This window comes from Panthera leo, chromosome B2 (assembly GCF_018350215.1).
Source record: "Panthera leo isolate Ple1 chromosome B2, P.leo_Ple1_pat1.1, whole genome shotgun sequence".
NCBI lineage: Eukaryota > Metazoa > Chordata > Mammalia > Carnivora > Felidae > Panthera > Panthera leo.
Genome location: NC_056683.1, coordinates 91025861 through 91038436, shown reverse-complemented (window position 1 = coordinate 91038436; position 12576 = coordinate 91025861). Strand labels below are relative to the sequence as shown.

The following is a 12576-nucleotide window of genomic DNA, read 5'->3' as shown; positions in this document are numbered from 1 at the left end:
TACTCCAAGTCTCATTGCAATTTAAAATGAATGCTGTCCTTTTTTAGGGGTCAGTGCTTTAGACCATCATCACTAAGTGACTCATATAAAAATGAGTGCCTATGTAGAAGTCTTTACAGTGAATTATTTTTAAAGAAATGACATTATTGCCATTTTGTCATTAGTTTATAGAGCATCCTGGAATAGTCAATAATGGAACATATACATATATAAAACATATACATATATATGTATGTACATGTAAACATATATACACCTATAAAAGAAGTGATAAATATCACAAAAATCTTCAGTTTCCCCAAAATCCTTCTCTAAACTAAGAAAATAAAACCAAAAACAAACAACAAAACTTCCCTTGCCTTGACATTTTTTGTCTCTTTCTCCTTAGGTTATTTTTTTCTCCTTGCTATTTGTCTGAAACCTTCAGATATTCCCATGACATATTTCCTCAGCTCATTAAAGTCTGAGCTCAAGTGTCACCTTCCAAGTAAGGTCTCTTCTGATAAACCCAACCTAATATTGTAATCATCTTTTATACTCCCTATACATCTCCTTGCTTTATGTCTCTCCATAACACTTATAACATTTGATATAATAGACATATTTGTTTTTTTATTGCTTATCTCCCTTTTCTAGAATACAAACTCCACAAGTCAAATAGCTTTTGTCTGTTTTGTTCACTCTTGTATCTCCAGTACCTAGAACAATGGTGACACACGGTAAATATTTGATTATTATTTGTAAACTAAATAAATCAATAAACTTAAAATAAAACAATTGAAGAAGAAAATAAATAGATGAATTAATTATAAAATATTTAGTGTTCTCATGCCTAGAAAAACATCACTCCTGCTAAATGGGTAACATGAGTATGCTGAAAATAAGATTTACTACAGAATTGATGATGAATTATTTTATCAACCAAAGTCTTGCATCCTACAAAAAAACAGAATTATCAACTTACACAGGTAGGAGTCAGGGAAGGTTACTTCACATTTATACTTTGTAAGAATATTTTAAGATGCATCCTGAAGGTGGTGAATAGATAACCAAATGGGAAGGGCATATCAGGCAGAGAGAACAGTTTGTGCACAGCAAAGAGGCTTGAAACAGCACAGCATGATTGGTAAGGGGGAATGACAATTATTCAAGGAAGGCTGTGGCATAAGTATTGAGAGAAGAAATACCAGGAAAGCAAAATCAAACAGGCATGAGAATTACAATGACAGAGGCTGCATGTGTCATGCTGAGAAATCAGAACTCATTCTTCTAAGAACTGAGGATTTGCCAAATAGTGTTAAGTCTGGGAATGACATCACCAGATTGTCATTTCAAAAAAGACTATTTTGTCTGCATCAGATGAACTTAAATAGGGTACCAGGCAGAACACGGTCAAGGTTGTATACAAGTATGTTAACTAAGACAGGTGGTGCGGATGGAGAATAGAGCTAAATTTGAGAATTGCGAGATACAAGGGAGAAGTATTAAGTGATCAGTTGGAAATGAGGGATGAGAGAAAGACAAGAATCTAGCATGATCATTAAGGATGGGGCTCAGAAACCCCATAAATAGGGAAAACCAGGAGAAAAAGCATGTTTTGGAGTAAAAACAATGAGTTTGGTTTTCATCACGTTGGATCAGTTGTGCCTCTGAGATATCCAAATAAAGATGTCCAATGGTGTCTGGATCTATGAGTATGGAACATGGTGGAAACAACTGAAGGCGTCGATCAATTATCTATAGCATAGAGGCAGAGGAAGGTATGGGTCATGGGAAAAACGTTAGGGAGAACGAAATCAATAAGCAGAGAACAAGACTGAAAAAACCTGGAATATCAATTTTTAAGGAGCAAGGAAAGAAAAAGGAGTTTAAGAATATAAAAATAGGAATAAAAGCCTAAACGAGGGCGGTAACAAGGAGAGAATGATAGCAGAGAAACCGAAGTAGGAGAGTTATTTTTTCCCCTGAAGAGGGAGTAGTCAGAATTGTCAAGTGCTTCAAAGAAATAATACAAGTATTATCCTTCTCCCTATGCTACTCAGAGAGGGAGACAAACACCAGGAAAACACTAGGGGAAAGTAGCTACCAAGAGGCTCATGCCAGATTTATCAAGTTCCAGATTTAAATTTAGGAAAACTGGCAGTGTCTGTCTCTCACCAGGGAATTATTTCACTTTATTATTATTATTTATTTGTCTTCCAATGAAAGCAAACACTGCTGATCACTGAGGTCTGGTATAAGACCTTCCCCTTCTATTTCATTAGACCTACATATACATAGGAATATGAATTGTATGATTATTGTGGAGAAATATTATTTTTGTTTTAGGATTGGCATATACTTTCAAGACTTTAAAACTTAAAAACATTAGTTCTTTGAATATGTTTAAAAATATTCACTGTCATGTAATCAGAGTCCAAGTAATAATATTCCAAAAATTTTTATGCTTGCTTAAATCGTAATAAAGAAACTATATTCAAGCAAAACCAACTTTGTAGAAACACTAATATACCAAGCTATGTAATCAACTATACCCAAATAATTAGTCTTAACTCATAATTGCTAATTGTATGTGCTCTTGGAATTAAAGAACTTCAAGCTTTGCACTTGGAATGTACAACATATAATCATCTTAGATCCAAATTACCCCACTTCCTGAAATAAAATTGAAATTATTTGGTTATAAGTTTTATAATACAGAAGTTGTTATAATACTGAAAATTAGTGTCTTCCAGGAATATATATTTTCATATTAATTTATTCTCTTGAATAATTTTATTTTATCCTATTTAAATATAGGTCCAAGATAAAATAAATTTTTACTATTAACTGATCTTATATATTATTAAACTAACTCCATAAGCACACAAAGATGTATCTAGAACATAGTCTATACATATACTACATCCAAGTTAATAAAGTTAGTAAAGAAAGCATTTATGCTCCTTAGGATAAAGGCTATGGCCTTTTTTTCTATATTGATATCATAGAAAGTAACCAAAGATCAGCCTGTTAAATATTATAATACCTTTAAAAATGACTAATTCTTTTCATTAATTAAAATAATTTATATTCTCTCCTTTAAATCCTCCCCTTATCTATATCAATATCCATGACCACTCACTCACATAAATAATGACTTCAAAAAATTAAATGAATAAATATATATTTAATTGCAGTCAAAATAGAATACAAGTACAATTCATGCTAGCTTTCTTACAGAAGTTTTTAAATGATAGAAGAAATCATATCTATATATGATTCCTGAAAAATGTTGAATCTATTTATTCAATACAAGTACTAAAAAGTGACCTAACCTAAACTGACCTTGGGCAGATTACTTAATCCATTTGAGATTCATTGTCTAAGCAACAGATATAATAACACCTCTTTAAGCATTCATTCCTTAAATACTTATTAAGGTACATCCATGATCCAGGTAATACCTAGGTGCTAATGACAGAATAGTTAGTAGCCTTAGGGCTCATTCTGCTCAGACATGTATTTGATCCAGTAGAAAATACAGTCAAGAAATGTCATTCATAATGTGATTATAGCTCCCATGGGTGAGGGTCAAGGGATAACCAAGGGCTGAGATGTGTTGGAGGAAACCTATTGCAGCCTTGGGACCCAGGGTTGGGGTAGATTTTCTTTGTAACATCTAAGCCAGATGGTACATATGAATGGTATATATGAACATGTATGTGCAAATGCACACATGCACATGTGTGTGCATTTAGTGGATTGGAGGAGTGGGGACCAGAATGAGAGCTTTCCAGGTGAACAGAAGAGTAGTTTGGGCAACCTGAAAGAAGTTTAATGGCTGCTGGTAGGCAGAAGAGCCAGTCAGTCACTCACTGAAGGAAGCAGGGATGGTGGATGATAACCTATTTCCTTTGGGACTCATAGAATTGTTTTGACAATTAAGTGGAATAGTTTATATAACAGCAACTACAACAATGCCTAGTGCATTATAGCTCCTTTCTGTAGTTATTTTCCTTCTATTCTCCTAATTTCCAAAGTTGTACCAGTCATTTAGTAGCAAAACTGGGAATAGAATCCCAGGCTTCTGTTTACCAGTCCAGAGTTCTTTGTTAATGGACTGCTGGTCTATAAACAAAGATGAAACACAGGAATTTTAAAGCAAATATTCAGAACTTATCCTGGAATTGCTTACGAGCTGACAGCTATCCAACTTATTTTTAGTTTATATTTAAAGTGAATCATATGTTCCAAAATGACTGACAGAAACACAGCTTTGTTTCTGAAGCCAATTCTTCTCCATCATTTTTGGACATCATTCAGAGCTATAACAGACTTTCAGGGTGTTTAAAAGCATTCATCCACGACAACAACAAATGCTAATTATCATAAAAAATAAAACAGCTCCTGTTAACATCATTCTAAGAATTTCTCCTACTCCAGCACTATATTTCATCTATCATCCCATCTGTTTTGGGGGTGGGAACAAAGACTGGATGGAAGTATAATTATCATGTATCAAACTGGACAACACAACAAAATAGAAATGAATATAAATGGGAGGACTAGCATACATAATAAATAAATCTGGAAAGGGAAAAAGGAAATGTAAATAAAATGGCACAATGTGTCCTGCAGTAAACAGCAGATACATAAATCCATAATGGAGTCAATAATGTTTATCTTGCTGAGTATGAGGTGGATTTTTTCCCATTTCAGTTCACAGTCCTTGCTATAATCAGATTGCATTGCACATGATCAAATAGACATCTTGTTCACTTGGGCAGTTTACAAATCCTCTCTACTGAATTATGTCATTAAAATACCACCTTGAGACTTTTAAACATACCTGCAAAGACAAAAAAAAAAATCTATTTCCATGTATTTATGAATACATTTCAAAGGGAATCTTAGAGTCAGTTCTGTCCTATAAAAATATCAAACACAGCCACATTCTCGAAAGTGTTAAATTAAAAGGGACTACAAGTGTCCAGTTGCAAATGTAATTAGCTCATTAAAAATATGGCAAACACATGGACAATCACATATCCCTAAGTAGGAACTAGAAGCTCTATCAGGGCCAGGACTTTTTTTCTTTTATTGGCATAAACACACTTGCAATGGTTCTTGGCATGTAGTAGGTGACTGATCAATATTTTTAAAATTGAATACTGCAAAAATAGAGCAATTATAAGCTTTTATTCTTCTCAGAATATTTTAATACTCTACAAATAATTCTGTAGTGATTGAGTATTAATATTTAAATAATCAGATTTTAGAATCTCCAAGTATCTATTTCACTTTCAAGTGAGGAGTATGCCAAAGCTTCTTTTAAATAGTAACAATTATTTTAATACATATAATCTGAGATCAAGTCTCCATTAAAGGTATGTACACTGAATTAACTAATTACATTTATTTCCCTATTTAAATTTGCTTCAATGATATAAATGTTTAGAATATTATTTAAACCAAAAGATCAGTTACATATGAAGCTTTACTTTATCAAATTGTTGTTTGATTTTGATCACAAATCCCATTATCTTTTTAGTGAATCTCTCAAGAACTACATACGTGGAATAAAAATGTTACGATACACACATATACATCAAGCAGAATAGTGAAGAAGGTGTTATGTCCATAAGCATTTTGAACTTTCTAATATCCTTTACACCCTTAGGAGTTTTAAGATAATAAGACATAAATACAAATATCACATGCATAACATACACCTATATGCATCTGTATATGTGTGTGTATATACCATGTGTGTGTGCATGCATCTATGAAGGTACATGATATTTGCACATCATTCACTTGAATTATATCAGAGGGAACGGAGAAGTAAATAATCCATGGATTCATAATGCATGTGTACTCATATTTATATATTTCTGTATACAACAATTCATAAACATATGTGGACAAATTTGTAACTGAGGATGCCCTGTACCCTTACATTATACAACTCAGAAAAACCATTCACATAGAATCTACCATTTATAACATGATATATAGAACTTTACCAATGACAGAAAAGTAATGATTTGGGAGTAAAACATCAGACAACAAACTTAATAAGTCTAATTTGAGTTAAAAGACACATCAAAGGTACTTACTAAGTTATTTTTTTGAAGGTCTTTGTTGAGGTATTTCTAAGTTAAAACTATGTATAAACATTTCACTTTTTAAAAGCAGAAAAATGAAATTACTCTATTGATGTGTATTGAGACTCGCTCTTTCTTAGCCTAATGAAAATGTTTTTCAAAGTACTTTCATTGTTTTCCCAACCCTATGGTTTCCTTTTCCCTGTTCTCCTGGGAGAGCTCTGACATCTATTTGTAGACAGTTCATTCTACTGGCAAAGGGATGGGTTCCTGCATATAGTTCTAAATATTGCATGCATGAACACAGTATGCTGCTGGAGTACTTCGGAAGAATTAAAATTCAAATGAATTCCAATTTTTGTGTAAGCTTAAAGGTATAATGAAATGTCTCAGAATACAACATTATTTTTACGGTCTACTTTAAGGATCATTATTTACACCATTGATAAGCATCTCAATGTAAAACTCTTATCACTAAATAATAACCAAAATAGTATGAACTTCTACCAATATAACTGCTAAGGAAAATAAAGACTTTATTTTTAATGTTTACTTTCATATATTTACCTATGAGATGTATTTTTAATTGCTACTTTAAAACAACTACTCATTTATAAAAATAATAACATACATTAAAACAGGAAAGCACAGACAACTTCTAGCAGCAAACATTCATTAAAATATTCATAGAAGACCCTGAAATAAATACCACTTAGTAAATTATATTATCCAAGTCCCTAAAATGTGTTTACACATGAATAAGTCCAAACACTCTGAGTATTTCAGTGGTTATAATATTGTTTCAAATATGAGAAAAAAAACGTTTTAAACTTTAACATGCTACCCAGGTATAAAGTTACTACCTTTCATACACAGTTTTTGCACATAACAGCTAGAGAAAATGTTAAGGCAAAATCCTGAATTTCTTGATAAGTTTCATTAATAGCCAGTCATAAGACTTTACTTTGGAAAACTATCCTGAACCTGGCAGAAGAATACTTTCAATAAGTATTTCAATATTAATTTCCACACTATCTCTTTCCTTCATCCAATATTATAGTTCATGTTACCTGGTCCCCCCACGGAAAAATAAAAGTGCTTATTTTACAAATACAGAGAGACAGTATGTGATTTAACTGTTCTTTGGATGTGTTGAATTGGTGTGGATGTTTGATTCCAAATGTCTTTCCAACTCTTTCCTTAATTAAAAATCAAACCAGGAATATAGTAAGAATTTTGAATAAGTTTCAGAATATTATGTGTATTTAAAGCATAGCCCTGAAGGCTACTGATTTTTCTTACCAGTGCTGTCATCATATACAACTGTGACAGTTTTCCACTTGAAGAATTGCACCAAGTCCAAAATGGCACGGCTGAGTGAAGAGAAGTCTGGGTAAAGACTGACATAGAAGGAATCTTTGTTGTCTGACACCTGGTGCTTCCAGCGGGTCTGTATGTGGGGAACCCCCAGGGCATTGCAGATGGACTGCACAGCATTTGCTGATGAGCTGTGTGAAGGCCCGAAGATGGCAGCCACCCCAAGAGAGAGCTGATCACAGGCTGAGGAGAGAGAGAAGTCTGTCAATAACGAGGAGAGATGCCAGTGTGCCAACATTATCACATTAGTGTTGTGAACCTGAAGGTTTATCCTGAAGAAAGATTTTGTTTTCCTTATAAATAACATCTCCATTTAGCTAATTTTCATATTTTTTTCTGACTGCAAACATGTTCAGTTTGTCAGAAGGGAAATCTTCCAGGCATCTGCAACTCAATGTTCAAATGATTCTACAAATAATGCCAAGAGGGGGAAAGAGGAAGAATATTCTAGAATTTAAGAAGGAAGGGAAGTGTTCACCCTGCAAAAATAGTTTATATCAGGAAGTTGGGGAAATAGTGTTCCTTCCCAAATTTACTGACCATCCTCCACCATCTTAAATTCTTAATCAGAAGCCATTTGGTTGTTCCGCCCCATCTGAAAAGCTAGGGCAACACAGAGCTAAGTATTTGCACATATCTGATGATACAGATCAAGCTAAGCATTACAGATACCCCTTTAAAACCTGATATGGCTTATCAAGGATGATTTCATATAACTTAATCTCATCGAGAAAATTATTAGATAAATACTTAATCATTTTTTTTACTTGACTTTTGTATACTGTAAGTCTTTTATATTGTTCTAAGTTAATTTTTGAGGTTTGTATTCACTCACAGAAAATTTTATTCACGTCAATAATAAATACAGTAATTAAGAAAGGCATAAACAACCTAGAAGCTATTCAGATTAGAATAGACTATGATAGGACTTCAAATTCTATAAGGTCCCTCAAAGCAACTAGGGAGTTTGGGCCTAGAAAGTAAATAACTATTGGAAACATGAAAATCATCTTTAAATATTTGTAGATCTGGCCTGTGAAAGAGGCTTAAGTTTGTTTCATTTGATTAGAAAAGGAAGAATAGGGCAAATGGTTAGAAGTTCATCACAAATTTTGACATAATTTAAATTAAAAAAAAATTAAAGGGAAGTAATAAATGTCAAAAAGTGGAAATCTGTTCCAAGGGGCATTGGTTTACCCATCCCTGCAAATATTTAAACAGGACTAAGGAGAAGTATTATTGGGATTTAGGCATTAATTATGTGTTCAGACTGAATCTCTCCAAAATAGGTTAAAATTATACTGAATTTTAATTCTACTGAAGCAAAATTTCCTTCAGAGATTTCACAGCATAAAACACAATGTGATGGAATGATTCTTAAGCTTAGGGATATTAGTAAGTAATATCCCTATTAGCATAGTTAAAAAAATTCACTTTTAAACATTTTCTTCAAAAATTCAGTATGATCTAAGTACATTTTTTGAATATGTAGGTTATTACTTTTTAAATAGTGATTGGAATTCTGAATCAGTAGTCATGTTGGAACTGACATTTTTCACGAACTTGGATTTTAATTCATATATGTTGAGAATAAAAGATCTTCCTTTACCAGGTTTTTGACAGAACACAGGTGAAAAAAAGTTGAAAACATTATAGTGGTCTATACAGAATGTTCTGAAATGTGTTTCAAATATGAAATAGTCTTCAGCTATCAGAGGAATCACTTAAAAGTGATGTATGATTCGAATAATAATTCAAGATCTAATACATCAATGTAGTTATTTGCTCAGCAAAACAGTATCACTTATGAAAAGTATAAGAGCATATAACAGAGAAAATGTTGAAATTTAAACATCTAATTTCTTATCATTTGCTTGCTTTGGAAAAATAATTTAAAAAATTTAAATGTCCAAATTATTTAAATTATTTTATAATATATTATATATTAATATAATATATATTATTTTATATTCATATATATTTACTGAGCTACCATAGGTTCAGATATTATACCAGATCTCTCTCTTATATTACCCTTTCACATATTGCTATGCCTCCCAATCAGTAATAGCTCAGTAAGCAAGAGCTTCAGAAGGTAAGACCAAAACCATGACATTTACCCTCTCAACATATCACAAAGTTACTTAATTATGCTTATTTGAGTTTTCCCCAGTTTCAGACAAAGTCAATTAATGAATTTGATTCCCAATGGATTTTCATTTCATAAACGCTTTTTAGTATTTTGAAACTAAATTCCCAAGATAGTAACCTGTTTGCTGTCAGAACACACTAGACTGTTTTTGTTTTACATTGCTCCTTTGAATTCACCATTAAGAAATGTATTGATATTTTTTTATACTTCACTCATATTCCATATCCTTTGGTCTAAATGGTTTCATTTGAGACAGAGCTTCTTCTTCCTAATGGAAATAATCCTGAACTATGTCACTAATCAAACGCACTTGTCTTGCAGTTAATGACTTATTTTGCAATTATGATGACAAATGTAATACTTCACAATAACCTTTACCCTTTTTTTCCAGCCTTTAAAACCTTTCATCACCCTGACATGGTTCTGAAATGTGGAAACTTATTTGTATTCTCAAAGATATGAATTCAAAGGGCAGGCAGAATTTAGGCTTTGATAAACACTAGTTAGCTGGGGGATAAAAAAGATACTTTCATCTCAAGGAATATTGTACCTTATCAGTTGCCATTAATATTAATGAAATTAGAAGAAATCTGGACCAACTTAGAATTATAAATAACTATGTACATTTCTTTCAATGTTAGGTAGCTAATAAAACAATACTAGAATTACAGAAAGGTAATGTTGTTTTTAAAAATATAAATTTAGAACAAATGCTTTATAATCCCATTCCTTTGTGAAAAATCTATATTATGAAATTTAATTCCTATTAGATGAATGCTAACTATGCAAAAGAAAATATCACCCACTTAGACAAGTAAGACAATGGAAACATCTCTCAAAACACATTTACTACCAAAGTTATTGTTTGGTTAAAATAATGCCTTGATAATAGTTTCACTATTACCTTCCTGACTTTCTAAATGTTAAACTCATATTCCACAAAGTTATTTTTCTGTTCTTATCACTAAAAAAACAGTTTGACAACAAAATAAAAGAAATAACAAAATTTATAAAGTATTCTAATTATATCTTCCTATAATTCAATTTTCATATCATTAGCCATTTATTTTCAGTTATAAGAAGAAACATCCAATAGTTTTAAAAATGGGCATCAAGTACACATAAATGAAAGGCTGTTGAAAATTTTCCAATAAAGTTTTAAGATTGGGCTGACATTATGTAGTAACTTGGAACTACAGAACTTTCAAGGTAGTCAGTAAATTGAGACAATAGTGATAATGTACTTCTTGGAAATGACAGAAAACACAATAAAAATGTAATAATGGATTCCAAAACTAGGTAAAATCCACTGCTGTATAGTTTTATTTAGTGGGTTCTTAAAAATAGGAATCGTTTAGTAAGAAAAGGATTATTGCGGAGGAACAATTTACAACAATCATAGACCTAACTGAGTTTATGTTATAAATGATTTTGTCATAATAGGTAATCATAACACCTTATCTTCTTTGATAAAATTTATGTGCAGTTTGGAAAGAAACATTGCATGAAAATATGCCTAATGACTTATTAATTATATTTGGAATTAAGAAATCTCTTAAGAATACCTTTAGAATTGGATTCCAGAAAATACAATGTTAAATATTTGTCAATTACCTTTCTTGGATGCTTCAAAACTGTCATAGAGGTTTATCTTCTGGGTGTCATAAGTTAGGGTGGTATTGGGCAACAACGTTCTGTTTCTGTTGATTGTGTTCACAGCAAATCTGAACGCAAGTTCCTCAGCTCCCATTGGGCCAGATTCCACATATTCAAAAATACCACCTGGAGAAAAGAATAATCATGCAGTTTTACAAAAGGGAGAAAATGTGTAACATTTTCTGTAATTTTATGTATATATGCATTTATGGGTGATAAAGCACACATGTTATTTGCTTAAGTACATGGAGTTTGTGCTTACTTTTTTATGAACTTGAATATTTGGGATGTGCCCTTTTAGATAAATCCACACCGTAAAAATTTCTTTGCTATTGCCATCATTATTTAACACAGCTTAAAAATGACTTTGCCTTTTTTCTTCTGGTAATTCCTTCTTTTAGGGCCTAGATATAGATCTTGCCTTAAGTATTGAGTATTATCCCTCAAAATTTTGCACACAGTTCCAGAATAATCAATCCTCTATATTGATATAAAGCTATGAAGTTAAGCATCAGGAAAGTTATACTAAATTTGTCTCCATTATCTGAGAAATCAGAAAACTTTAGCATAATTTCTATGGCACTTATTGTGTTAAAAGCCCCAAATACAAACTAACTTGCAAATTCTAGCATCTTACTTGCAAGAAAAGAGAAAAAAGCGTCATTTCTGTATTTGTTTTACTATAAGTCTTTTTTAGAAGATACCTGGACATTTGTGAAAGATAAATCTCCAAAACAGAGTAAAATCCCTTAATTGGTGAATATCATGGAAGTATATAATTTAGCCCATAAAATGTAGAATACAATTCAAAAACATGTCCTTTCCATTTGTTACCTTTCACCTGTTATATCTTAGTCCACTTCCCTCATTCTTGTCCCAGCCTTGCTTCTTACTGATATCATCTCTATTCAGTTATGAGTGACCTATGGGAACCTTGCCTCCAACAGAATCTCTTCCTTATTGTTACTTTGGTAAATGGAATGAAAGGGGGAGCATCTGATATTTGACACTGTCCAACCTCTGTCCTTGGGAAAGTAGTACTACTTAAGCAATAGAAAGCATTTATCTCTCTTCCTTTCAAAATTTATGCCATTTGCTCTCAGCATAGGCGTTCACAAATTAAACTCCCTTGGATAAGTCATTTCCACGCCTTGCAATTCATACCTCATCAAAAGTCTTCTGACGTATGAATGTCAGGTGACTATACTATCAGCAAACTTCCTATTTTAAATTCATAAGAAGACATGGTATGGTAACAATTCCTCTAAATATGAGAAATTAGGACTCAAGAAAATACCACAG

At 32.2% G+C, this 12576-nt stretch overlaps 1 protein-coding gene across 3 annotated transcripts in view; it reads right to left on the bottom strand.

Moving 5' to 3' along the window:
• GRIK2 (glutamate ionotropic receptor kainate type subunit 2) overlaps positions 1-12576 on the bottom strand; it is a 651919-nt gene that overhangs the window by 395739 nt on the left and 243604 nt on the right. For all 3 annotated transcript variants that reach the window (XM_042939447.1, XM_042939449.1, XM_042939448.1), the window contains exons 3-4: positions 11233-11400; positions 7392-7649 (exon numbers count right to left, since the gene is read on the bottom strand). In XM_042939447.1, the coding sequence (XP_042795381.1) occupies positions 7392-7649; positions 11233-11400 (426 nt within the window). The remainder of the gene's footprint in view (positions 1-7391; positions 7650-11232; positions 11401-12576) is intronic.